Genomic DNA, 27,361 nt, shown 5'->3' with positions numbered 1-27,361 from the left:
ACTGTGTTCCTATAATGGTGAATACGGCATCAAAGGAGCAGATCTGATGAGTGAAGGGGCTCAGGTACCCTTTTATAAAGATGGAACATACCACTGAAGGGAGAAATTCATGCTGTCATCCAAATTTTAGGCTCCAGTTTCGCAAAAAGTTACTTGAGGGAGTCATTCAGAAAGGTAACGCAAGTTCTTCGGTGTCAAGTTTTTTCTGCTGGCAGTCAACAAGAATTGGTGACTTCCTACGAGCTTCCTTCGTTGCAATTGCTTCTTGCAAAAGTAGGTAAGGAACTTGCGGACCAAGATAATTAATCATTTTAATTTTGAGCGAATCCTCAAAACTCACAATTTTATATTGAGTCTCGTCCCACAGAATGAAACACTAGTGCACTATACTAGAGTTATGGCAATGTTGATGGCAACGGAGTATAGCCATATTCTCTAGATTGACTGAACGGTATATAATATTGCGATCAACATCCACTGCAGACCAATAGTCAACTTAAATTATCCCGTACCATAATGGGAGTGTGGCTTGATTTTGTGACAGGAGTTACTGGAAACGTTTTAGTGGATACAGGTCAATTGGAGAAAATTGTTGGGGATTTACCGCATCCTCAATCGCAGTACCCATCTTTGGTCTGGTTTGCCGGTAATGAAAATCGAATCAAAGCACTTCAAGCCTTGTTTCCGCACAATAATATCACTAGGAGGGGCCCAGCCGGGTTGTGTCGGCTACATGTTAGCACACATACTGCTCACTCCGAAAACCCTATCCTAGTTGCGGAAAGTAACACTTTCAAAGACACTGGGGTGGGTGATTCGAAACCATGTCATTTACCAGGGGAAGGAACCCAAAGGTATCCTGTCTCTCACGGCCAACATCTAAACGATGTACGACGGCAGCTGGATACGAACGTCCTTCTCGCATGGACACATGTACTATGTCTCTTTGTAGATACACCTGTGGAATTTCAATGGGCCCGTGAAATGGTTCAGAGGCCATGCCACAGCATAAAAGTCGGAAATAGGGCTGTTCCTGGTTGCCTACGTTTCATCATTGTTCAAACTTTTGACTCTGAGACAGAATGTGGTGACAAGGCTCAAAGTCAATTTAAACTGCAGTATGAATCCCAGCAACATGTTACTATACTAGATCTTCGGCACCGTTTCATGTTATCGCCAAAGGCATGTTTCGAGCCATTAAGGCAGGTTCTACTCGATCAAATCGACATGGCTCGAACAGAGAAACTTGAAAAGGGAGTATTATTTTCTGCCTCCCATTTGAGCTCACTGTGGAGTCGAACACTTGATTCAGTAATGAGTAAGCCAGGGGAGTTGCCTATGGACTGCCTCCAGGTGGCACGCGAAGGCCATGAGCTTAATTGCACCACAGAGCACTTAGTCCACTTCATTGACCACGCAAGGGACTTGAAATGCACTTCTATGGATGTCCATACCTTCATTGCGACGGCATTATTAATGAATGCGTATCCCCCTGGAATGCATAGTAAGTTAGAATAAGAAATCCATGAATCAAGAGGACAAGAGTTCCCCGTCAAATCTTCCTAAATCCTTCCGAAATTCTTACTAAACGGTTCATCCCAAGGGTTCCATCCTAGAGATGCATTCAATCATCTTTACAAAGAACAATGCTACGAAGCTTGGACAGTATGTGAAGGTTATGATCCAGAAGACAGTTGCAATACCTTGATGACCCAATTTGATTCTCATTTTGGCCGATTGAGTCCAATTCGATCGTCTGCGAACATACGAAAAGCCGCTCTAAATGAATTCTTCCACAAGTGGAAAGACCTTTACTCAACAAAAACATGCCTCTCGTGCTTGTGTTGCCCACCCGAACACGTTCTTCCTTGTCACCATTCTATTTGCGATAACTGCGTCGTGATATTTGGGTTACCAAGCAAGAATGCAGAATATCACTACAGCGTTCCACATTGCCCACTTTGCGGCCATACTGCTCAGGTAGTAGTTCGACAACTACCTCCCACTAAACGCCCTGTCCTTATGAGCTTAGATGGAGGGGGTATCAGGGGAATAATTCAATTGGGTCTGCTAAAGACGCTTGAGAAAAAGCTTGGGCCAGCGATATCGCTAACCCATATCATTGACCTGTGGGCGGGAACAAGTGTTGGTAAATATATATGCTAACTTCATTTGAATCCTTCACTGTCATTTCCTTTTCTTTCCTTTCGTTATCTTTTCTTTTCTTTTCTGTGTGTTCTGATTATAGAGACACAGGAGCCTTAAATGAAATGGATCTCGTTTTAAATAACTTGTCTGCCGATAAGTGTTTCGAAAAGTTTACGGAATTTGCCAAAAAAGTTTTCGAATTTGAGAAAACACCAATTTATGGCAACTTCAAATGGGTACGGATCTTGTCGGGGATATTGAAAGATGGAAAATACGATGCAGAAGGCCTGGAGGAGATACTGAAGCATGGTCTGAGTTCATATCGCCGCATCTTCGATTTTGGTACGACTTCCGGTATACGCAGCCGAATTTGCATCATTGCAAGTCGGGTGTCTGATGGAAAGGCTTGCGTTATGGCGAATTACAGAGGTATTGGAATCCGCCCCGCCGAATCGGCGTATGAGTTTTTGACACCCGGAGGGGGTCAAAAGGACCCTTTGCTGTGGCAGGCGTAGGTCTTCACCTTCCCTTAGCCCATAAATACTTTTTTCAATGTCATGCTTGCGCGATAGTTACGTTTTGTTGGTAACTGTCGAAAGCTGACCTTGCTCATGTATCAGTGCAAGATGCAGCGTCGCCGCCCCTGGGTGAGTGAGCTGTAGGAAATTTTATGAAGATCCTTCCAATTGATATATCCAATCATAGATTCTTCAAAACTCAAGACCTCCCTGGCTTCGGTCCCCTGCAGGATGGTGGCGTTCGCGCAAACAATCCTATGTCTATTGCATTGAGAGAGTCCAATGTTATTTGGCGCTCGGCCAGAGGGCATGACCTTCTTATTTCTGTAGGTACAGGATTCACTGATCCAAAACTTGTGCTTGATAACCATTCATCTGGAAACCCATTCAGAGATGCCGCAGTGTCGCGCCTTTTCCGAGCAACCATGTTCTCGCCCACCATGGATGGTGAACAGGCCTTTCAGGAGGCCTTGAACTATGTACCCGATAACATGATGGGGAGCATATTTAGGCTGAACCAGGCAGTAGACTGCCCTCTCCCCAGATTAGACGAATTGGAGAAGCTGGAGGTTTTACGAGGCATGACTTACAATGTACCTGATGACTTGGCCAGTGCGATACTGGTTACTGGGTGCTTTTTCTTTGAATTGGACGAGTTTCCAACACCCCAGAATGGGTCCTACCATTGCCAAGGATCTATTTTATGCAGGACTCAGCATCCAAGGAGCATAGTCGGTAGAGTTATCGAAGGGTTCCCTGGAGGTAGCTATGAGACTAGTCGGGGATATAACCTCGGTCTTCTGGGTGAGGATAATGGTTGCCGGGAATGTGGCTATTATCGCAAAAAGGTGTCATTTTTTGTGAAAAGTCTGGAAGAGGTCATTTCAATTGATATTGCTAACTCTGCATTTCGACGTACTATCGGTGGGTTTCCGGTCTCTATGCAGGATATTCTTCATAAACAACAGGCCTCTGCGCGATTCGGACGTTCCGATCACGCAGCAAATACTTGGCCACCACGTAGGCCATGCTTTTGCTTCCGCGGAACTCGACGACTAGTGCAGTTTACGGAACCTCCTTCAAGCAAAAAAAGACGCCGGCTATAAACATATTAAGCTTGGAACTAGTCAACATTCATAAAACCAGTAATTTGTGAGTTATTACTTGAAGATCAGAAGGAGAATTGACCGAGAAATAATTCTTCATCGATATCATTTTGGAAAAATTGCTCTGCTATTGCCAAGTTCCCATATAAGTGTAGAGCAAAGTCGGCGCCTGGAATGAATATTTCACCATGTTCGGAAGCAGTTTCACTATTGCAAATCCATTTGCTTGGTCCTAAACCCTAAAAACAGGTCATCTGATGTCTAGAAAGGTTATAGACCCTTAGATTCCTTAGATTCCTTGCTTAGAACATACATTATGAGTGGTGCAGCAGAAGTGAACCGTTGCAATAGTAATAATTGGGAAATCCTCTAAAAGACGTTAAATTCGACTATGTAAGCAATTCAAACAAAAAAAAACTACCTTAATTAAAATTTTGAAGGGACACCAGGCCAGTATGGTATAAAATAATTAAGGCGGCCCACACCATGACAATCTCTTAAGGAAAATGTACCGAGAACCTTTCAGCACATGCCGGTCATTAGTTCCAGTAGAATTCGAAGACAGATTACCCTTTAGACACCGATATTTTCTTTCATCGCTTCCTTTACATTGCACTAAACTTATTAAAGTTAGAGGAGTCTCCACCCTCGTTTGTTAAAATAGTGAGTGATGTTTCCAGTATTGGATAGTATATACACGCCAAAATTTCTCTAAGGCCATACATAGTTTTCTCGAGGACAAGCAATTCCCAGTGAATCTTCTGCGAGATAAATCAATCAAATGAGAATAAGATAGAGTCATCTTCCTCAGGGACACATTTGATAGGCTGCACTTGGCTTGCGGTATATTGTTCGTTAGACTGAGTAGGCTGTAAAAGACATTTTTGGGCGGTGGAAAATTTTCTAAACGAATTCCCGACAGCCCCATCATCGAAGTTGCCGGTATAACTAATAGAAGTACCGGATCGAGAGGCTCTGTCTCGAGGTATATGTGATTCGGATTCGCGAGGCTGCATTCCGTCATTTTCAGTGGCTAGATGAGCATGTTTGCCGGAGGAAAAAGTGGCCGGACTCTTTCGACAGTCAGCACAAGACAGCAACTTAAATGTCTCTAAGTAATTACCTCAGAGCCAACCGATTTTCCACGCGGAATTTTTGCATAGCTGCTGAAATGGTGTATCTCACTTTCAGACAGTGGCTGTGATAGACGTTAGTAGCTTTTCCTCAATCAGGAAGGATGCGGGAGGGTTCATACTTCGGGCCGCGACCCCCTGCGTCCTGTCCCTGCCTGCATTTTGTAATATTGACTATTTGTAAAGAAATTTGTCAAGCAAGCGCTCAGTATAGTCCGTCCAGATTCTATTTAATTCATAAACGATATGTATGACGCCAATCGGCACGTGACCTATTGTCGTCAAAATTTTGACGTCAATTTCGCCATGGTATCCATAACGGAATATAGTAATACTATTAACTCACATTGCGGTTCAAGACTGACAACGTTGGTGAGCTATAACTCAAGTGTTTGCATTAAATAGAATAGTACATGAGTGGTAACTCTGGTCTCTGAAAGTACTATATATCGGCGTGTAGAAAATCTGACTGATCACAGCCCCGGGAAAGGATGCTTCAGCGTCTGAAGAGTAATCTGTTTTTGAAGTCTAATGTAATTCGCTGCAAGAAGGGCGAATGATGGCCGCTATTTCAGTGAAAGACGGATTTCCAGTTCACAGAAACAGTTACTCCATACCCATCTTTATTTTGTAATTCGGTAGTAAAAATAGCCTGAGGCATCTACGGAGTTACTACGATTAACTAATGCTATCAGTTGACAGCAGGCATGGATTAGGCTCTCTCTTATGACATCGTAGATTGGAGAAGAGCGTATCAGTCCACCGAATAGTTATAAATTGGTCTCGTCGCACATATCAACGACACGGCCAAGGTTGTACCAACAGCCGATACCCTGCTCTTCACAGCTCTACCGGAGACGGCCGTCATGGGTCCACACGCCCCATCAATTGGGATATCAGTACCGCAAGGAATATTTTACATGCATATGGTGGATAAATACCTCAGTGATCGAAATTACTCTTCTTAGAGCTTGCTTGCCAGTGTTGAATAACCCGAGTGACACAGAGGTGTACTCAGATCGCGTATGTGGTCATGTGGCAGCAAAATGAAATTGGGGTAACAGTAATCATGTGACCCCACATATCTCAGTGGTTGCTCGCTGCGGCTCCTGAGTGCGGCACCCCACGAAGGAACATGTGGCAACCAATCTTGATGGTGGTGTGAACTCTTCGCCACCTAACACAGAGGAATTTGGCAAACGGATCTTCTATACCTCCAAGCTAAAATCTATTCCTGATCATGAATGGGTACCAGATTACTTCGCCGCCTTGAACAATGCCTTGGAGTAAGAACCAAAAAAATCCTCTTCAGTGTTATTTGTTACACCTTGCCGTTTAATAACTGCCCTCAATTTTTGCGCCTGAGGGATTGGTAAAGCGTAGGGTTAGGGCTCATGAATGCGGATATACGGCAAATTCATATTCGCACTCTGCGAATATGGTTAAGAGTAGTTGTATTAAGTTAAGTTAACCATCTTGTTGGAGGTGGGGCTCCTCATCTATTTATCTGTCTCTTGATCATCGCCACTGCATGCTTTGACCACCGTGATACTCAACCTTATTCAATTCATATTATTCATATTCGCAAATATTCATGAATATTCACGAATAATCATATTCCTTTCGGAGCCCTACATAGGGTTATGACTGGCTAAATAGTTCAACCTAGACCTCGCCAGATTCGCGGGTCGGGTATTGACAATTGACCCAAAACCTGCGAAGAAAATACGTGATATATTCTCACCATTATATACACTCATATAATAAACTGTTTGTGATTTATGTATTTCAGTAAAAATAAAGAGTTTGGGGTTTTGGCGGTTCGCGAGTATCTGCTGGGTACTCAAAAAAGCATGATGGCAAAATTTAGGTCAACCCTATTTCCTCGCGAGGGTAATTTGGCAGAGGAGATCTTTTTTCACAGGACCGCAAAAAGAAATAGAAAAAAGAAAGAATAGAAGATAGAAATAAAATTAAAGATAAAACACCGAGAAATTATGTTGATTCGCAAACTCAATCACTGAATGAATGACGCAGCAGTGCCTGCAGAATTCTTAAGCGCTGCTGCGACTGGGCCACTGGTGCACGCTAGCACTACTGTCTTTTTGACTTGCTAAATTTTGCTCGCACTGGTGCTGGCTCGCGGTGGGGCCTCGGTCGCAGCCGTCGCAGCCAGTCTTCACGGTCTTTTTCGATCACTATGGCATCCTCCGGGTCAGAGTGCCCTGACAGATCGACCAGTGGAGCCGGGGCGATCCACCGTCTGTCCGCTTGATGTGGCCTCTGCCGCCGATGCCCCGTTAGTCGCAGGGTGATGCGGCTCTTGGGACGCGAGATTGGGCTCTGGGAACGGTCGGGGGGAGCCCCGGCATCGCGGGGGAGACGTCGGTTTCACGATTTGTGGCCCTGGAAGGGCATGGCTAGACGGCTCCAGCAGAGGATGCATGTCTGGTCCCCGCGGGTGGCGCCTATGCCTGTTGGAAAGCCGGGCCATTTGCGAATGGAGGACCAAGAAGAAGTGGATAACAGCGATGGAGCCGATCATCCAGCGGTATTTATCCTTCCAGAGGGGAGGAAGGGACTTCTATGTCGCTCGGCCCTGGGTCTGCTGATGACTGCTGGTGAGAAAGGATGCCCTCAGCTTCGACAGAGTGCCTTGTCAAGGACGGGAAGGAAAGGATAGGGCTATACATATAGAGAGTGTGTGAACCGGAGGCATGATACGCGATGGAAGGCGTGCCATCAGGTTTGGAGCCGGTATGTTGACGACCTCATTTCCGACGTAATTGGCCCCTCTCTATATGACCACTGAATTGAACCGATGTGGTATGCTACGGTAGCCCTCAACTTCTGTATTATGGACCGGTCAACCGATGAGCGGCGCTTAGACCTTGGCCGTGTGGCCTGAGGGAGTACTTGTCAATGTAAAAGCAGATGTCGCTCCCGACTGTAGAATATTCGAGTCACGTACTCTAGTACTTAGACTTCAGTGTGTCGTTCGCATGCGGATACCAAGCCTAATGCCAATATTTTACTATGTCTTGGAACACCTCCACTAGTTTTTCTGCTCTAATCGAGTTGAATAAAAAGCTTCTTCAAGGCGAAATCTCATCATCCCCCTATTGGTGCGGTCCACTAGACGATGAGACATTTTTTCTCGTGCCTTCCTTGTTGAAGCTACATGACCGTCACATCTTCACGTTTTCCAGCCAACCATATGTGCGTGAACGCACAAGAGGAGATGGAGGCAAGCTTTACGATCACTGGCAAAGGGCTTTTATATCCTTCATCGTTCCAGAAGAGAAAACCCCCAATCAGCTCTTTCAAGTGTTAAAAGCGAAAAAGGATATCCAAGTTCACGCACGCAAAGTTTACTCGTCGGGGGCTGCTATGTCAGGATCATTCGCTAAAGCAAAAGTCGTTACCAAATATAGGCGTTCTTCACCTTGGCGGCGATGGAAAGCAGCTACATCTATCGATCCCGCGGTGGATATATCTGAGGAGGACCTGTACCGTTTGGAAGCCATGAAACAAGCGCAACCGTGGGAGTTCCAGGTCGTCGCAGCCTCGTGGAAAGATATCGATATCGCACGTCTTCTTCTAGGGGCCGTTGAGGAAGCCCAAGCATGATATACGACGTTTGTCAGGATTTCTATGACATGTCACAGCGATTAAACTACAGCTCCCGTCTAATAACCATTACCTACCGATTACGTTCACCACAGATGTGCCATGGGTCTGCCAGAGTTGTCAGAAGTCGTATATTTGCTGGGTAATGACGATATGATAATGCAGGATCCTGGTCCCAAACTTATGAAGCCATATCCAATCGTCAAGGTATATAGATATGAAATTTTTGCTAGCTACAGAAGTATTCCCGAAATCATTTTGACCAATTTAGGGTCTTAAGATTGTCCCCGTCAAAATGCGTCGTACAATTGAATGCGGGCTTACGGTAACGATGATAGTCGCTGTACTAGGAAAGGCACACATTACAGCGAACCGCAACTTGACGTTATAGGCCCAATGAAAGGTCTGCGGTAATATACTGGTAGCCACACTAGGATAGAGAAAGAGACTCGCTGTGGATTGGTCAAGGCGATTTCGTGAATGTGCCCGGAAGGTCTTCTAATAACACGGACAGTATGCAGGAGCGCACATTCGCGATAAGACAAATAATAGGCATCGAAGATTTGGCCCTGTTCAACGTTTGCGTTCATGTTGGAGACAAATTGTGATTGCCTGAAGCCGTTCCAGCTCGTTGTACGACGATCGGCGATTACGGGATAAGACTCAAATCGATGGATTAATCCGACGTGGGGCGATGTGATGAATTCGCCCAGCAAAAATGTATCCATTGGCTCGTTCTGACATGACATTTCCAGGCACAACCACCCGAACGTACTTTTAAGGACCATATGGCCTCACATAACTACCTCAGGCAATTCCTGCACTTGACCACTGAACAAGATGAACCTGACAAGTAATCAAAGGCGCGCGCGAGCGCGACAGCAGTGCCGCGAGGCTCTTACTGCCCATATCTGTACGGGTGTATCCCATCGAGGAAATTGCTACGGGAAGCTGATTGATCTCGCCAGATGAACGATTGGGCATAACGGTGGCACCTCAAGACGTGCGTTTACAGCCCTCCACGGACAGCGACTACGCATGGTCTGTGATGCCAGGCAAGGAATACCTTCTTGACACCAATCTCGGCAATGGCTCGGTGGGTCTTTACCAAGAGATCCAGCAACATCTGGGGTCGATGATCGAAGCGGTGGCACCGCGCCAGCGGGATACCCGACATGCGGACACGACATCGAGCGTCGAGGTGAGTAGCCTGAGCCGGACTGCGGGCAGATTGCGCACAAAACGGATTCTGACTCGAACATGTAGTCCCACACCCCGGAGCCAGCTTCGGCATCCTTCACGGACAAGATCAAACAGCTCGAGGATGAAAATTTTAGCCTTGCCTTTGAGCTTGAAGGCACCCGGGCCCAATTGGAGGAGCTGGAAAGCCAAGGTCGACAGTGGCAAGCAGAGATGCGGGATCGCCAGGAGGAACTTGAGGAGTGCAGGTCGTCAGCCTATGAACTACAGAGCGAGCTGGAGTGGGCCAGGCATGGGATAGGTGCGGCCGTGAAGGCCCTGGAAGGCACACAGTTGCTAAGAAAGGGAGGCGGCAGTGTAGAATTCGGCCAGGGAAGGTCTCGCTCTTCCTCACCGGCGTCGTCCTACGTAGAGGAATAGTAGATCACTAGTCCATTTCTCTTGAGTTCCGCTATCCTATGTTGCATATTCGAAGGATGTTCACCATGTGGAAGCGTCGAGACCGCGATGCAGCTATAGCTTTTCATTCATATGTACTAGGAGAAGAGGCTTCGTACGCCGTGTTGGGTACCAGACTCGCAAGTCACGGAATAATCAACGACAGCAATTACTCGCAATTGGATGGTAGCGCGACCGCTTAAGTAGCACGGGCAACCCTCTTCCTAGAATTTTTTTCGTTCTGTTTATCGATTTGTTTGTATTACCATGGCATGCGGACAGAATTTGACAACCCAGAAGCTGATCGTGGCCGGGAACCACACCTCTCATGATATCATGCTGCCTACAACCATTGTCGACCCACGCCTTCATCCTCAGTGCATCGCGATCCGAGCAGGAGGCCCTTGTGCGCATGAGATTCCAGCCGACAGCCGTGCCACCGCAAGCACCGAGCTTTTCCTGTCCTGCAAAACCAACCCGCAAAGCTTTCCATCTCGGCTATTGAACCGCTTGCTGTGTTCAGAATGCAGGAAATATATCAGTCGTCAAGGCCGAACGTCTTCGCTGTCACGCGTTTGGCCCGGCGACAGACTGTCCTATATCTCAGGATTACACTAGCTAGGTGTTTGAAAAAAGGTCTGGGGTGGGCATCAGCGCATCAAACTGGAAAGCCAACGACTCTGCATTTCATTAAACGATAGGATTCTGTTAGCCCCAAATGAAAGGTGGTGCTAATGCTGAGTGTGTACATAATGATAGTGACTTGTCTTCCTCAGTCCCTCCCAAACGACTGCGTGTGGGCACCATCACTCGTGGAAGCAAGATAGCCTAGTAATTAGGCCTCGCATAAAATGAAATGTGTCCCGAACACCATCCATGCCCTTTTTGCGTGGTCCATGAATCCCCTTGGTCCTTTGTCAGTTTGAGAGAAGCGTTGCTCGAAGGAAAGACTGGCAACTGACCTGTCGGGCGTTGGGTGGTAGATCGAGTGGGGTGCGAGAAAAGTCCTCTGGAGAGGGTGCTTGGGATCTTTTCGCACGGTCTCTTGGAATGTATTCCTCTGGTAACGCAGAGGGAAGGAGGCCGATATGGGAGATACGGTGTTCCTCCCGCTCCATCGAGATGGGCAGTGGTTCCGCTAACACTGAATGGAGCTTCCGTGTAAGGCTCTGCGGCTCCTCTGGACTTTGTGGGTCATGCAGACTGGTGCTCATTATGGTTAAAATCGCCTACGGATTGCTATGACAGCTCGACGTTAGGATCTTCTTGGAAGGAACAAGATGGGATTCGGGTTTTAATCTCGAAAGGGCCTAAGCCGGTTGATGAAAACAATCCACCAGTGCTGAAAATCTACAGAAGGCAGGGTCTACTTCTATGAAGAAAACGGTGGGTAGAGATTCTTTTTTGGAGTTTGGAGGGAGAGGAAATAAGGCAGTGTCAAGTGGATTAAGCAAATTCTAAAACGTATACTAGCAATGGAACCGGGATCCCCTGGAGTATCTGAATTGTTCATCCCTCCGGCGTATAGGTAAGCGATTGTAGAGACTGCGATTCTGAGCGTCACGCAGCTACAGTTTCCGGGCCAGACGGTTGACCATCGTCGCCTGTCGCAGTGGCCCCGCCATCTTTTGCGGGCTTTGATGGCTCCTCTTCGGCTTGCGTCACTAACGCGTTGATCAAAACCTCGATGGATTTGGGCTCGCTATCACTCAACGCCATTCCATGCTGCTTCAGCAGGTAGTCCGTGACGGAGCCGAGTCTTCGGTTGACATCGTAGAGTAACTCAGCCACTTTGACCGTCTCGTCTAGTTCAGCGCTTGTCTGTGCGTGCAATTGGCGAGCTGTGGTCAGCTCGTGTTCATACTTTGCGATGATCTTCTCGGACCGAACACAGCGCGAGTTCAGGGTTGCAATGGTGCGCAGTATTTCCTAATCATGGTCAATCAAGTCCTCCATCCATTGGCCCATGCATCAACAAGGGAGCGTACCGAGGTATCCATATCGATAAAGCTGGTGGTGGGGGGAGGAACTCGATAGCTCGCCATGGAACAGATCGCGAAGCACGAAAATATTGGACTTGACGCGTAATAGTCAGGTTGTCGCAAGATAAACCCGTACGGGGGCTTTTATAGATAGCCGGCTCGGGATGGAAATCTTCAGCTGCTGGTGCCATCTCCGTATCGGTCTGAACAAGCTCGATTTCATGATGGGTGGCCGGATGGGGTTGCGGGAGCATCTGTCACCCAACCTACCGCGGTAGGATGGAACAGAATTCTACGGGGTGTTGTACTCGACAGCCAATTGATCGTTGCGCGTCGACACAGTTACGATCCCGCTTAATCACAAAGAGCAAGTGGCACGTGAACGAAAATAATCCGATCACGACTGCTATCCATCGTATTGCTCAACCATGTATTAAACACAATCTACATATCCTTGCAACACTGCCTCCACGATTGTTGTATGCATGTTCTCACTTGGATCGTTACCGCGATCCATTTTGCTTATTGGGTTAAGTGGCAGCCACTTCGAAGGTTATCTCCTCTCCCCTTCTGGTACTTGAGACTTTTTGTACATATCACTCCAACCTCTCGACGGCCATAGCAGCGCCACCAGATTCAACCACATTCCATCATGCCAAAGCTACTTTCCCGGATAACGAAGTTATTCGGCCTCGAGGTAGTCCATGTTGTCGTGGTCCGTCGATCACGTTACGGGGCCCTCCGCTTCTTACAGTCGACTTTTCCTCCTGACCACCCTACGGTAGAGTTGGCTTAGGCCCGTGGAATCGTTATGGAGCTAATGCTTCGACAGGAAATCACTCTGACACTTGCTGACGATGAATGGAAGGCTGTTCAAGAAGCTACTTACCGTGTGTTTTAGCCTCAATACCTTATTTGCTCTGGGTAGATACATGGCATGATGAACGCATTTCGCGCTCTCGGACTGGCAGCACTTCAGGAGTCGGAAAGCTCTCCACTCCCGGGATTCCAGATAGGAACTGATATTTCATGCTATGTACTGTCACATCATTTGGTTGTCAGGATGCGGCGGCAGATGGACAAGGGAGGCAAAGAGACGTTTGACATTTGCTGCCTTTCTGGACTGTTTCATTGGCTATCTTTCTACTGTACATAATTTTTAGGAGCATAATCATGCATTCGTAACTGGCTGAGTGGAACGCTGTTACAACTGTTAGAAAGAATACAACACGTACATAGAGCATGCTTAGAGAGCCTGTACTAAGATCTCGATCGGTTTGACCACTCACCTGGGAAACTCCACTCCCGCAAAGAAAGTCCCCACTATAAAAGCTTCGATTGGATCTCATCTGAAGCACTTCTATCTTAGACTGCTTTCCGCTTTAGTCTTTGTTCTTAAAGATACGTCTTCATGGCCATGATTGATGCATTTTACACAGAAATAGTAAATTGGTGGTTGATTGCTGCGTACGAGATACTACAAGCCCCAGATCAAATGGAATGAGCTTCATCTATCGGACAAAAGTTCCAATCGTTTTCCGGGCCCGATCGGTACGAAACCGTCTGGACTGATCTACAACGCTGGAAGAAATGGAAAAATTCCCGTTCTCAGGATTCCTGCTCGTCCAAGGTATTCGGCCAGGCAGGTGTCGCCTCAAATGGAATAAACTTTGCAAAGCTCGACGCGACCTTTCCTTTCGTAGTATATCTGCCCTTGAATTTATTGTCATCATCATTGTAAGATTGCTGCTGTGTTGAGAAGATTCGCTCCTGAAACACATTCCAGCTTGGAACCCAGAGCTTCTGGTCCTCTGTCAAATAACCACCGCCTTCCACTCAGAATTCATGATAAATGTCGTCCAAGGCGATGCGGCAATCAGGCTATTGCACCTGTCTAGGTTTTTTCTCGGCCAGAAGGAAATGCAAGGTTTCCGAGCCCATCGCTACCATTGTGGGAATACAGTGGTGAAAAGACCTTTTCGTGGTAGATTTCAGTCAGCGAATGCGTCCCAAAACATAATTATGGGGTATCCCTACCAGTTAGTACCACAGAAGATATCGAATTTTGTCGAAAACCGATAGAATGAATGGTCTATTGCCGCATTAGGATCAACGGACTGCAGATGTGCCGTGTGCCATACCATGTAGGGTAGGAATACCTGAGATAAGATCTTTTAGAGCGACGGCCTAAAAGAATTGGCGTATTACGAAATATACTTCGGAATTAATTCCAAAGAAGGCCAGGTCAGACTGAATTCGAAAGCTACTGCACCTCGCATGATTGTGAAATGTGCACAATTGATCTTCAATTTAACGATGCCATTGGCTTGGGATCGGACTAAATGACACCGCAATGTATTAATTCCACAACTCACAAGCATTGATGGTGTTTGGAGGGGGGTGATGAATAGGGAGTGACGAATTGGAAGTGATAAATTGGAAGTGAAGATTGGCAGTGAAACATTAGGAGTGAAGAGTTAGGTGTGGAGAATTAGGCGTGGTGAAATGGAGTGCAGAATCAGGAGCTATGAATTGGAGTGAGCAATTGGAAGTGAGCAATTGGAAGTGAGCAATTGGAAGTGGAGTATTAGGAGTGGAGAATTAGGTTTGATGAAATGGAGTGCAGAATTAGGAGTGATGAATTGGAAGTGATTAATTGACAGTGAAGAATTGGAGTGCAGTATTAGGAGTGAGGAATTGGAAGTGAGGAATTGGAAGTGAGGAATTGGAAGTGAGGAATTGAAGTGGAGAATTGAGGAACAATTGCCGGGATTCCTTCAAAGAGGCCATCCAAGAAAAGGAGAAAAAACAGTTCGTTAGGTCTCTTCAAGTCTAGTCAATTGGCCTTTCTTTACACCTTACACTGTAATCGAGCGACGACAGAAGAGCTTACCAATATTGCATGCAAAAGGAAGACACTTTCGGAACGACCTCAATCTCTTCAGAGATCTCGATGTGGAAGGTCGAAGAATGTGTTCTATCGAGTGACGAAGTCCCTATTATCAATCACTCATCGTTCCCGAAGGCCTTGGTGAACATCCAGATATCTATTTTCCGCTAGCCGTGCACCATCGGTAAACAAATGTTGATACATACAAGTCACACATATTGTACAATAACTATGAAGTTCTAACTTTCATTAATTTACAAAGTGTCCAATATGACGCGACACAGTAGCTCCCAAATTGTGTTTCTGATACTCTGTATACTTGATCCCAGAAATATATATCACACGGTCCCGTTGAATGAACCCCGGAACCTAGAACCGGCCTTTTCCGATAGCTTAGACATTCATTGATATGTCGCAGATATATGAATGAACTCCACTTTACATAAATGCGAGCCTACCAAGCATTCTGAACGCCGAAGCGACCACATTTTCGGTCCCCCTTCTGACAATACCCATTTTGGCGAGAAGTGACTACCAATTGTTTCTCTCATGGGCGAGAGAGCCGCGCATGGCTCAGCGAGTCCAAGATGTTTTCGAGCGAGCGGAACGGTTGCCGATGGTCTTCCTTGTAGGGCTATCCGTTTCCCCACGCTTCATTCCCACTCGTGCTAAGGAATGAGTCGAAGACGCTGTGGACCACCCTTTACTATTATTGGGGTCCACGCTAACCCCCCCCTAGACTTCATTTGCCAGGAAACGAATCAGTCTTCGTTGAATGTGACATGCCGTCCATGGACCCGAGAAATGCAGGCTCCTCATACATACAAGCTCAGGCTGAGAATCGTCGGGTAAGTCATTGCCCCGGCAAAGACGTCTAGACGGTTGGACTCGACCAAGTTTCTCTCCACGTGAATCAGGTCACGTGATATGGAGAACAAATTAAAGGGCCTCGACCCTTTCCTCGCGTCAGCATCAACGACCGCATTAGCCTACTACCCCAAGGAAGGTGAAGTTGGGGAAATACCACAAATGAACATCCTTCGGTACCAAAATACCCCGCACAAGACGCTCGAAACCACCCACTAGCTTCAATTGGTGAAAACCATTGTTGCGCCAATGCTGCCGGAAGAATTCCGCAATCAACCGATAGAGTCTGGCTGAACGACGTTCAGTTCTCCATCTCGTGTGCGCATAATGACCGGCATTCTATAAGCGTGTCCATAATCCAGTCCTCCTTTTCGGGGGAGCATGCACTGTCTCCACCAAGCAGAAGGCGGAGAAGAATGTGATCGAGGGCTCGGTAGAACCTGACCAGACTTGGGAAACAACTAACGACGTAGCTTCCTAGCGCGTCAACCATCTTCTCTCGGAAGGCCGTTCGATTCCTGTCATCGTCAGTCTTAGTTCTTCCACGCAAGGTAGGGGCCTGGAACGTCTAGAACGAACATCTGACATGCCAATTTTTCACTGGGAAGCAGAAGTACGCCAAACCCGAGAAGGCTGGCGATTCTCCACCATCGGCCTCCCCAGCGGCATTGGTCACTCAGCGCATCTCTATCGATCTTCCGCGGCGAACGTGGAGGGCTCAATATGAATGCCAAAATGTTGTCCCGCGCGATGGTCGAGATGCTTCTGCCTCGTCGGGCGATCATTACCGAACCGTCATGCTCGGCGCTCTGCAGTTGATTGACATACATTTCGAAATGTCGATACAACCAGACCTGGATGAGCCGGCGCCTCACCTCGCCGCCCTTGGCCGATTCATTTCTTCTCGAGATCAACCGGCGGTAGCCTGCAACGCACGCTTCTAGGTAGTGTCCATTGGTCGATGTCATGACCTCTGGCAATGCAAAGTGCGTTCGGCTGCTCCAAAAATCAATGAACTCCGCTAAAAAGCCCTCCGTGGTCACATGGCGGATCAAATCGTCGCCGCAGTGGATGACTTTTTGGAGTTGCTTTATAGTCAAGCCTTGCCCGTTTTCAGCGCACAGTCCCAATTGGGTGCGGTCCATCATACCCGCGCTACCAGGAAGGCAATTTCCTCTGGTGGTCTGCTCCAGGAAGGGTTGTGGAGACTCCGGTAGGTAGGCGGGTCTTGCCGTTGACGCTGAACGTAGGATATCCCGTCCTTCGGCCCTGTGTGGAGGTTGCCCACTCGCTGCAAACGCAACCCAGCTCACGGGAAAGACGTCGGTGCCTTTCGCGGCTTTGACGCTCCCTTTGTTGGAGCCTACCTTCGATCCATTGTCCGGGAGAATGCAAGAACTTGCGGCTGGGGTAGAGTGATCGGCGGATATGTCCAGGATCGCGGTTGTGCGCATATACAATGCCTGGAGGACAGTGGATAGCACACGAAGGTGGTACCCCGGCAGAGGATTGGCGGCTGCGGACTCTTTGTGTTCATGGAGATGGGCCATGAGAGCTCGATGGGATAGAAATAGTGGCTTGGGGCTGCCTATGGAACCCGAGGAATGCAGAATCAGAGCTATGCCTCCCGGGTCACGATGCTGCGCAGAAGCCACCAGCGGCGTGTTCACCAGGCCCAGGCCCGTGGAGGGATAGGACGACTGCTCCGGAGATCCTCCCCGCTCATTTTCGAGGATTTCGTCAATTATAGCCTCGCTCTCGCGTGCCGGCCCATGGATAATCGTCTCGCAGCCGACGGATCTCAGCAAGGACTGACAGTTCGAGCGGGAAAGTGCGGGCGAGACCGTCATGGGTGTGTAGCCCAGTCGCCCAAGAGCGAAGAAAGCGATGACCATATTCAAGTCGGGACGGTCCAGCAACGCCACAATGGGATGGGTGTTCATGGACTCCCAGATCTCGAGGTCAGATTCTATTTGAGAACTAGGAGCTTTGTTCACACGTACCGAAGGTAAGCCATTCGACACCAGCATCGCAGTCGCTTCGCCTATCATTCTATCTAAATCGCGCGCGGTGTAAAAATGGGGAGATACTCCGTCATCTCTTGGGCGACGACATTCAATGATGGGATACTGAATAGCCTCTGCTGCACGGAGACGGATCAGGTCGTCGAGAGTCTCTAGGTTGCCAATACCTTGCGACGAGAGTGTTGAAGGACGAGAAGAATTGCTTTGTTCCATAGCATATCCGCCGCATCTGCATTCGCAGGAGACTGTTGGGGGTGGGAGTTTCTGATGACGGTGTGATGGTTGTGCAAAAGCGACGGTTCTCTGGCCTGCCCCTTATACCAGTAAATAACTAGCAGGCTCGGTGATGTCCTTGTAACCGAGAATTGAACACTAACCACGATCACACATTGTGCTAAGAAAGATTGCTACCAGTCACGTAGAATATCTGTAGGTTTGGCTCTCAAACACGGAGGAATGGATTGATCACCCCGATCCATTCACTTGTCGTCCCGATCTACTAATCGCTAGCAAGTGATTAATCACTCCCGACTAGTCAAACCTTGGGAGGAATTACTCACCTGGAGCAATTACGCGGAAAAGGACGAATAGACTTAGGCTGCGCATTACAGTACTCTGGTCAGGTCAGGAACCAATTGCAGGGATTATACCGTGCAGACTTGGTCACTGCTCAGTTACACGTATGTATCTATCGATGAAACCCATTGACCGATCGATGGCACGCGGAGTATAGTCCAGCGTCTTCCTGAAATAGATCCGCCAATGCAGCCCTGTACAGTACCGTATGCTCTCGATGATTTGAGTTTACATTTGCAGACATTTTGTACAGTATTTCCGAAATTCGGTGTCACCCCCGGCACTCTCTCTTTGTTTCTGAAACCCTAATGCCAAGAAACGCTAAACTACTTATGGAAGATGCTTGTTGAGCCTCATTGGTATTGAAAGCGGTTTGAAGATGTACCGTAAATTACCGGACTATCATAATAGCGGGAGCCGTGTTTATTACCTGTAAGGCGAGAAGCTGCAACCTGAGTGACCCACGTCCACTTTCCCAATTCTCACCTGGGTTTCTTGGTTGGCACTTCCACTGGCGGCAACGAACCATGGCTCCCAACCTAGCCAAGTCTACTCGCGTGTTGATTCATGATATGATTGCCAGTAATGAACTAACTACCTCACAGATGGCGAAGGCTGCAGGCTGCAGCAAGCGCGCTATTATCAGAATCCGGTCCAACCTGCGACTATTCGGTAGTGTCAAAGCCCCTCCTATCAAACCTGGACGGCCACAGAGCATCACTCCGATTATGCTGGAAGCCCTGTGTGACCATCTACTCGACAAGCCGGATTTATACCTCCATGAGATGGAACTATTCTTTCTTGATGAATTCGAAGTATCTGTACCAAAGTCTACGATCAGCGATGCCCTGCATCGCAAAGGGTGGTCCAAGAAGACAGCTCGACAGAAAGCGAAAGAGCGTAACCCAGATTTACGTGATGATTACTGTCACCTCATCTCGGAATTTAGCTCTTACCATCTCGTTTACGTGGACGAATCTGGGTGTGATAAACGGATAGGGATCAGAAGAACTGGCTGGTCTCCCCTTGGTACAACACCCGTGCAAGTGTCAAAATTCCATCGCGATCAACGGTATCAGATTCTCCCTGCATATACACAAGATGGGATTCTACTTTCTCGTGTTTTCCAAGGCGCGACAGATGCGTTATTCTTTGAAGGTTTTATTGAAGAACTCCTCCATCACTGTGGAAAATATCCCGCCCCTAAGTCAGTCCTTGTCATGGACAATGCATCTTTCCATCATTCTGAGAAACTAGAGCAGATGTGCTTTGATAAAGGAGTCAAACTAGTCTATTTGCCCCCGTACTCACCCGATTTGAACCCAATTGAAGAGTTCTTTGCGGAGCTAAAAGCCTTCATTCGGCGCCTTTGGCAATCTTACGCCGAAAATCCGGATCAAGGATTCGACTACTTCCTCGACTGGTGTGTTGAAAAGGTTGGGGCAAAGAAGCAGAGCGCAAGAGGCCATTTCAAAAATGCAGGTATTGATATTGAAGATATCCAGTGAAAGAGTTGACATAGGAACTATTCTCGGCGTTTTGTTTACTATGTACAAACCAGCCTAGGCTCGCCTTCTAGATTTAAACCCAGAGAGACTCTTTCATGCCCTAGACAAATGACACCGGTCTGTTTTCCATATTGAATGACAGATATAGTGATTCTCGAAACCGCCTTGCCAACATACACTGAGACACTCTTTCCCGGCGCCACCGCCAAGGCCTTAGCGCAGATAATTCATTAAGCATGCCGCATTAAATAAACTGAGGAGACTTAGTAAAATGCGTCGTGTATCTTACAGTAATATGCGACATGAGATTACATTACGCGTACAAAAGAAACCCAGGGAATTCCATGGAATTCTATGGTGGATCTCTGCAAATCGTGTGGGGAAGGCCACCTTGCACCAAGTAACTTAGTGATCTGCTAGGAGACCTCTTTTCTCCTTCTCTTCCTCCTTTTGTGCAGTTTGTGCTAGTCATCACTTGCGAGGGTGTCTCTTTGGCCCAGAGAACCTCAACAAGTGATATTAGCGGCCAACGACCATCCTGAACAGTTGGCGGTTGTTTACAGGCGAACAATACCCTTAACGGCTCCTGACGCCGTAAGTCTCAACTAGTAATCACTCATTCTTAATCTGCCGTTACCGTAGGCCCAAGAAAATGACTTGCAGTTCTCTCGTTAGCCATGATAATTATAGCATTCAACAAAGCATGGCGCTTAACCTGTAGGTCGATATATCATAATATGCACCAACACCTAGCAATTTCCGTTGGTCGCCCACCTTCCCGTCCGATATAAGCTACGTCAACATCGATCCTATCTTCCCCGTCGATTACGCCTCTCCACAGGGATCTACTTCGCAAAAGAATAGTCTTCCGTGACTCTAGTTCTGTGATTAGGGGAAAGTCGAATATATAACGAGGATCCACCGACTTGTATCTACTTCTTAATCGTGTGGAAGGTCACTCTCAACACTAGGACAGTAGCGAAAGATACAGAACATGATCTGGCTCTAGCATCTCGATTTTACTATAGGCTTTACTTGCAACCTAAGATAAAGGAGCTACTTCTGCGAAAGTATCCAAATCGAAAGCTTGGATTGGATGACACGTCTGTTGTCCTATCCGCCACTGGTAAAAGGGCCTTACTCTGAGGTTTGATTCGAATCGACATTGATTGGACCTCTATGGAATAACAGCCTTTTGGATTGGGGAGACATTTGTCTTGCGGCAAGAAACTAAGACTCGTTATCTTATTCAATTACATAGAGAACGCTTCGAGCTCAACGTTAGTAGCAAGATGACTGACAAACGAGGCACCTCTTCTGCCACCCAGTGGATGCTTCAAGAGCGAGACCGACAGATCTATGCTGAGGAAGCAGCTTCCGGAGAGTCGTCTGCCTGAAAAGAGGTATATGCTTTGATGCGTTGTCCTGGGTCAACTATAAGCTCCACCGGGATCAGCTCCAGAACTTGGTTATATATATGCGGAGTGATGGGGTTTTACAGTCGCATGGAGAGATGTCTGGTATGATTCGCGAGCAAATCTATAGATCAGAGAGACAACAGCTCGACAGAGCACGGGCCAATAATCGATCCACTGCGGAGTCAACAATGCCCTTCTATATATGTACCTGACTATACTGCAAGACCGAGCGTAACAGCCCAGAAAAATATCTTAATCATCTGTACCATTTTCATGTCGCCGATAGGTTTCCTTTCCATTCAGGACCAGTCTCCTTCATCTTCAACGGGCTCACCACTCTCCGAGGCGTCCAGAAGCTCCTTTACAGTCCACGGCTTGTACGTGTAGCCAGGTACAAAGTTCGTGTTCTTAAATGGCGTACTCTTGAGGAGGTGCTCCGCACATGCGCCGTAATTCTCGTATGCGTACTGCTCCGAGTCATGGTGTACGAGCCAGTCTCGAACCATTTTGCCCATTATCGTGGGGTTCTTGGCGACGGCATCCCAGTCGGTGTTGTGGTATACCTCGCGATTTTTGAATCCCATTTTCTGTGCGCAAGAGACACGCTCAAACCTGTTATCAACGTATGTATTATCAGCCCCTGTAACTTCTATTCCTCTCCCCACCCACGGCCATCCAAATTGGGCAAGGAAATATGGATCTTTGACGGTCACATACCTCAAGTGGTTATGCACTTTCGTTGCCAGAGACACGTCCTTTTTCCCAGCAATATGCAAGCACGCTGCCAGAGAATACGCATCCTCCATGGCTATAGTCCCGCCACTAGCCGAGGTCGGCAGAAATGGATGTGCGGCGTCACCGATCTGGACGACGCGGCCGCCAGGTGACGCCCATCGCGGTTGAGGGTTACGCCACATAAGCTTCCAGTCAAGAACGGTGTGGTTGGGTGTCGCCTTGATAAGCTCGGTTACGAACGGCTCCCAGCCCTCGACAGCCTTGAGGGCCTTGTCGATCGATGTTGTCTTCGCCCAGTCTTCTTCGGCATTACTGCCATCCTCCTACGTGAGATTAGTACGCAACCGCACAGAACGGGCTTTCGCACGTGAGGATACATACCCTGCGAGTGAGCAGCCAACAAATATCTTTTGAAGATTTGCAAGTAACGAGGTGTGCTCCCGAACCGGCGTGTAGGAATGCGCGGTCTTTGAATCCTTCAAGTTCCGCCGCAATGACTGGGTTTTCGAGGGCCGGTGCCACGGGGAATGTGACACGGTAAAGCACGAATCCTGAGCTGATGGGGGCTTCTTTGCTGCCAACAACCAATGCCCATGATTTGGAGCCCACTCCATCGGCCGCCACCACTACATCAGCCGTGAGACGGCGTCCGTCAGACAGGACCACACCACCATGGTCGTCGGTTTCGAAGAATTCTGAAGCTGTGGCAGAGAACTCGATCGGGATGCCGAGCTGATCAGCATACTCGTAGAGCACGTTATGCAGCTTTGATCGGTAGATAGCCAGAGATGGGTCGTCTGGATTACCGATGGGGAAGGATCCGATCAGAGTACCGTCGAACTTTTTCATAGTGACCACTGGGGCAACTGCCTCTTGCCTCGCCCGTTCCATGAAGCCCGGCCATTTCTTCGGGGTCTGGAGGGCAGAGCTTGTAATCACAATCATTTCGCCTACATCAGGCGTTAATGGCACTTAATCAGCTAATATGTACAGCATTGTTGTGGTTGTCCATCTTCTGCTGATTTATATTAAGATACGAAAGAGTTGAAGACGGTGCTTACCCGCAGTCTCCCCACGGAGTCGTCGTTCGATAACCTGAACATTGTGACCCTTCCGGTGAGCCTCAATAGCGAAGGTTAAACCCGCTATGCCACCCCCAACAACAAGGATGGAGATTCCGGTGTTATTTTCTCGTTCCATGGTTGAATTTGCCAGGGCCGACACTTGACTTGCCGAGGAAAAGATGGTCATTCGACTTAGATCCTTGATAGTATTTAAAGGTTTTATGTTGTTCTAGTGTTGGGTTGTACCTGAACGGCTGCATACGGAAATGCATGGAGAGGTCGGCTTTTACGGTGGCAGATACCAGGCGCTAGCCAATGCCCGTCCCGAACTCGGGATCGAAGGTTGTTTCCATACCCGCTGACTCAGCGATTTTGATTCATCTAACTGGTTACCCGTGCCCTCCCCACGCCCTAACACCGGAAGGTTTGGGGTGAGGGCACGGGTAGCGAACTTCAACTAGCCGAAGTAGTTACCTAATGTCAGTCATTTAGTTACTACATTTGAGGTAAGTTCATGCTATCTTGTTAGGCGAACAGAACTAGTGCTTCGTATTTGGAGAAGAAGGTAAATAATTCAAAAACATTGGGACCCATTACAGTAGTAAATTGCAACAAGTACTACGCAGTAGTTATGTCCGCGTGCGACTGAGAAGTCGAATGAGAATCCAAATGTCTCCACTGTGGTCCGGACCTTGCCTACATTAATGCCGCTATGCGGAACACAAGCAGTCATACCAGCTGAAAAAGAGATGGGAAGGCACCCTCATCAGACGAAGGTCCATACCGTCGCAGGCTTCACGTCTTAATAAGCGGCATTTCGGAACTTAAAATCCACAGAGTGGGTCATACAGGGAATGGGAACGAAGATCTACACCGAAGATACACCAAACTAGTACCAAGTTACTATAAAGATGAGGGTTTGGAAAATCATAAACCAATTAATAATGTTGACAAATGGCTGATAAATCAAGTACCCGAGCTTTGCTCACTACTGTGCAAACTATTAGATATTTATCTATCCGCGGATATTTCAACGCTCTATGTCACAAAGCTTCTACAAAAATACGTGATATGATATCATGTCTAAACAATCGGTTTTTTTGCTTGGGCCAGGATTCATCGGCGGGGAAGTTCTGAATCTTCTTGTCAAGTGCGAGAAATACGACGTCACAACACTTGTTCGTCAAGATTCCACTGCAGCGGCGTTCCACCAACGAGGCATCAAGACCGTTGTGGGAACTTTAGACGATGAATCTATCATCCGGCAACATGTATCTGGCAGTGATATTGTTATTCACACTGCTAATGCCGATCATCAGCTGTCCGTAAGGACTATCCTTGACGGTATTCGGCAACGCGCTGAATATAATCAATCTACCATTTATATCCACACGAGCGGTGCAGGTATCCTGTCAGATGACAGCAACGGCGCTTTCAAAACAGACAAGATATTTGACGACGAAACACCAAACTTTATCAACACCTTACCTGACGAAGTCCCTCATCGTCAAGTGGACTTGACTATTACTCGCCAGAACCTGGGTGATCGAGCAAAAATTGCAATTATGATGCCACCTTTGATATATGGTGTTAGCATGCCCGATAAGAGACTATCTATTCAGCTGCCTACGCTGGTCCAATACGCTCTGAAAAACGGATACGCAGGCCAAATTGCGGAAGGCCGCTCCGTTTGGAACCAGATACATGTGAAGGACTTGGCCCGAGGATACATTACACTGCTACATTGGTTAGAACAAGCTCCTGTGGAGGATGTACTATCAAATCCTTATTGGTTTTGTGAGAATGGCCAGGAGCTTTCTTGGAATGATTGTGTGTCTGAGATTGGGCAAGCTCTCTACCAAGCGGGACGGATTGAAGACCCTACCCCCCGAAGCATTCCAGCAGATAACTTTAAAGACCTCTACGGCAGACATACCCCTATCGCGTTGGGATCTAACTCCAGAAGTCGGGCGAATCGTCTACGGAAGTTGGGATGGGAGGCTAAAGAGAAATTGACGTTAGACTCGCTGGTTCAGGACGAAATTCCATTGATATTGGAACAGAACGTCCCCAGAGAAGCATGAGGAGCTGGAAAACTAGGCACTAGGGCATGTGCGCTGATAAAAACAACTAGGTAGGAGGGTTGTTTGCCGATAATATCGCTTATTGAGGTTCTCTAGACTAAAGTGACATCCTGACAAGTGATAAAAAGCATACGCTACGGGAAGGAAAAATGATGTCTCTCAGCAAATCATCAACTTGGCGCCAGGTGGCCTTCCCCACATGATTGGCATAGGTCCACCATAGGTTTCTATAAAATCCCTTGAGTTCCATTTGTGTCCAGAGTAAAAAGCGAGACTCGGTACAGTCCCGAACCACTATTTCAAATTCATCGTCATCTGTTATTCTGTACTAGCCATCTTCCACCAGTCTCCTTCCGGAATCTAATATGCGTCATCAATTGCATTGGACTCCTCCACTTCATCATCCATGTCCAGATAAGGCTCCCTTTTAAAAATGGTCTAGTGTAGGAAGGATCGGGGAAGCTAGCCCATGAGTGTCTAGAAAGTCCTCTTTCCTCAAGAAAAGGATCAGTAGACTGCAGAAGTCCCAAGGCATAAACCCTATCGAAGACTGTAGCCTGCATTTGAATCGTGAAATCAAGTATATGGGCTGTGAGGATTGTCTTAGGAATTTTCAGTTAAAGCGACCACGCCACTTTGTGATCACTTACGAACAAAAGGATGGCTTACGGAATTTTCGGTTTGCATTCACAAGAATTACCCCGCGAGCAATGTCATATGCGAGACTTAAATGACGCCATAGGTGCGGTACATATCTGAAGTATGGCACTGCTTCACTTAATTGCCCATTTCTTTGCCGTTTCGAGACCTCAGAAAAGCTCAATAAATATTGGTCTGGCCATTCTTGAATATAGAGTCATGTGACAAGAATTTGAAAGAGTTTGTGTCTAAAAATGCTCGTATTGTATGAAAGACCAACTTGGGCGATTCTTTACAGTACAACTACACCGCCCAGGAGGTATCGGTTCCACAGCCTCACAGAAAATGGCCGTAGCCTATCTCTGGGGCCTCGTCTAGCTCTTCGGGCTCGGGCCATACATTGGAATTCCTCGAAAATCTGCGCTTCACCGAATCCGGCTTATCTCCGGCGTGTGTCGACTCAAGAAGTTCCCAGGAGGTTTCATCTTTCGTGTATCCATGGCATGCAGTGTGGGTATTGTTGATAAGTTGTTTATCATCCTTGTAACAGAAGGTCAAATGCCAGCCTTTCGGGTCCTCTCCGGTCTGGCCATTAATGGTTGTGGTTTTATGATGTTTCGATCTGTACTCCAGACACAGACGAATTAGTCATTGTCACAACAAACAGCCTTTTGTCTCGAGCATATTCTACCTGATCAATATCGCCCGCGGATAAAGTTTCATATCTCTAGCAGTCTGATATGCTAGGGCCACGACATCCCGTAAATCTTTCGGATTCTTCGGCATTTTGCCTTTGTAAAAATAATATTTGACAAGATTGACCGTGGACATTTGGGTAAAAGAAGGATATGTTGAAATTTTGACTGCTAATGTAAGTTTGTCCCAGAACAAGCCAGGGATAATTTCATGGCATAGATACTAGACGATATATAGACTTTTCTATTAGGACCTCGCCAGGTGCGCACGGTGTCATCATCTCATTTGGTGATGAATACCACATAAATTTCCCGTGCATGTCCCCTCCAAAGTTAGCGCTTGGAATTGGTCATTCCCAAACCCTCGCATGGCTCTTAGCGACCAGTAGGAGAGGTCAGGGTAAGGGATACTTCTAGGTGCAGCTAAAGCGCTAAGCACTGTTCAACCTAATTGGTTTGAATCGTACTACCGATTTGGCGGCCATCTGGGCGTCTGGTGAAACGCGCAGTAAAATTGGTGGCGCTTCGACGGTCCTACTGTGAGCATTCTACGAAAGTACAGAAGAAATAAGCAAATCTCAAAATAGAAGTAATACGTAATAGTACGGTATGTAGGAGCTAACTTAAGTTCTTCATTCACCTTATGGAAAAGATGGAATTGAATAGACTCAACTGCAGAATCTAGACACCTCAGGCGCATATATTA

General features: G+C 47.3%; 10 protein-coding genes across 10 annotated transcripts; 5 read left to right on the top strand and 5 right to left on the bottom strand.

Annotated features, from left to right (window-relative positions):
- Positions 1 to 516: 516 nt before the first annotated feature.
- Positions 517 to 3,772, top strand: N7469_001908 (patatin-like phospholipase family protein; the record flags this gene model as incomplete). The annotated part of the gene is made up of 4 exons (XM_056640828.1): positions 517 to 1,504; positions 1,604 to 2,149; positions 2,257 to 2,659; positions 2,854 to 3,772. 4 exons carry the CDS (start codon positions 517 to 519, stop codon positions 3,770 to 3,772), a joined length of 2,856 nt encoding a protein of 951 aa, XP_056503322.1.
- A 4,169-nt stretch (positions 3,773 to 7,941) lies between these two features.
- Positions 7,942 to 8,535, top strand: N7469_001907 (uncharacterized protein; the record flags this gene model as incomplete). Its single annotated transcript, XM_056640827.1, has 1 exon — positions 7,942 to 8,535. The coding sequence occupies one exon, from the start codon at positions 7,942 to 7,944 to the stop codon at positions 8,533 to 8,535; it is 594 nt and encodes a 197-aa protein (XP_056503321.1).
- An 840-nt stretch (positions 8,536 to 9,375) lies between these two features.
- On the top strand, positions 9,376 to 10,155 carry N7469_001906 (uncharacterized protein; the record flags this gene model as incomplete). Its single annotated transcript, XM_056640826.1, has 3 exons — positions 9,376 to 9,448; positions 9,504 to 9,736; positions 9,802 to 10,155. 3 exons carry the CDS (start codon positions 9,376 to 9,378, stop codon positions 10,153 to 10,155), a joined length of 660 nt encoding a protein of 219 aa, XP_056503320.1.
- A 935-nt stretch (positions 10,156 to 11,090) lies between these two features.
- Positions 11,091 to 11,387, bottom strand: N7469_001905 (uncharacterized protein; the record flags this gene model as incomplete). The annotated part of the gene is made up of 1 exon (XM_056640825.1): positions 11,091 to 11,387. One exon carries the CDS (start codon positions 11,385 to 11,387, stop codon positions 11,091 to 11,093), a length of 297 nt encoding a protein of 98 aa, XP_056503319.1.
- Positions 11,388 to 11,733: 346 nt separating this feature from the next.
- N7469_001904 (uncharacterized protein) lies at positions 11,734 to 12,173 on the bottom strand (the record flags this gene model as incomplete). The annotated part of the gene is made up of 2 exons (XM_056640824.1): positions 11,734 to 12,102; positions 12,162 to 12,173. The coding sequence occupies 2 exons, from the start codon at positions 12,171 to 12,173 to the stop codon at positions 11,734 to 11,736; spliced, it is 381 nt and encodes a 126-aa protein (XP_056503318.1).
- A 4,272-nt stretch (positions 12,174 to 16,445) lies between these two features.
- N7469_001903 (uncharacterized protein) lies at positions 16,446 to 18,149 on the bottom strand (the record flags this gene model as incomplete). The annotated part of the gene is made up of 1 exon (XM_056640823.1): positions 16,446 to 18,149. One exon carries the CDS (start codon positions 18,147 to 18,149, stop codon positions 16,446 to 16,448), a length of 1,704 nt encoding a protein of 567 aa, XP_056503317.1.
- Positions 18,150 to 20,672: 2,523 nt separating this feature from the next.
- On the top strand, positions 20,673 to 21,650 carry N7469_001902 (uncharacterized protein; the record flags this gene model as incomplete). The annotated part of the gene is given in 5 exon segments (XM_056640822.1): positions 20,673 to 20,737; positions 20,774 to 20,883; positions 20,913 to 21,146; positions 21,212 to 21,407; positions 21,422 to 21,650. 5 exon segments carry the CDS (start codon positions 20,673 to 20,675, stop codon positions 21,648 to 21,650), a joined length of 834 nt encoding a protein of 277 aa, XP_056503316.1.
- Positions 21,651 to 21,737: 87 nt separating this feature from the next.
- N7469_001901 (FAD-dependent oxidoreductase) lies at positions 21,738 to 23,373 on the bottom strand (the record flags this gene model as incomplete). The annotated part of the gene is made up of 4 exons (XM_056640821.1): positions 21,738 to 22,050; positions 22,156 to 22,496; positions 22,555 to 23,123; positions 23,235 to 23,373. The coding sequence occupies 4 exons, from the start codon at positions 23,371 to 23,373 to the stop codon at positions 21,738 to 21,740; spliced, it is 1,362 nt and encodes a 453-aa protein (XP_056503315.1).
- A 943-nt stretch (positions 23,374 to 24,316) lies between these two features.
- On the top strand, positions 24,317 to 25,321 carry N7469_001900 (NAD dependent epimerase/dehydratase; the record flags this gene model as incomplete). The annotated part of the gene is made up of 1 exon (XM_056640820.1): positions 24,317 to 25,321. One exon carries the CDS (start codon positions 24,317 to 24,319, stop codon positions 25,319 to 25,321), a length of 1,005 nt encoding a protein of 334 aa, XP_056503314.1.
- A 975-nt stretch (positions 25,322 to 26,296) lies between these two features.
- On the bottom strand, positions 26,297 to 26,746 carry N7469_001899 (uncharacterized protein; the record flags this gene model as incomplete). The annotated part of the gene is made up of 2 exons (XM_056640819.1): positions 26,297 to 26,582; positions 26,652 to 26,746. The coding sequence occupies 2 exons, from the start codon at positions 26,744 to 26,746 to the stop codon at positions 26,297 to 26,299; spliced, it is 381 nt and encodes a 126-aa protein (XP_056503313.1).
- Between the last annotated feature and the right edge of the window lie 615 nt (positions 26,747 to 27,361).

Source organism: Penicillium citrinum (assembly GCF_028827155.1).
Source record: "Penicillium citrinum strain IBT 23319 chromosome Unknown utg000002l:1.0-3833315.0:1.0-3834789.0, whole genome shotgun sequence".
NCBI lineage: Eukaryota > Fungi > Ascomycota > Eurotiomycetes > Eurotiales > Aspergillaceae > Penicillium > Penicillium citrinum.
This window is presented reverse-complemented; position numbering and strand designations above follow the sequence as displayed.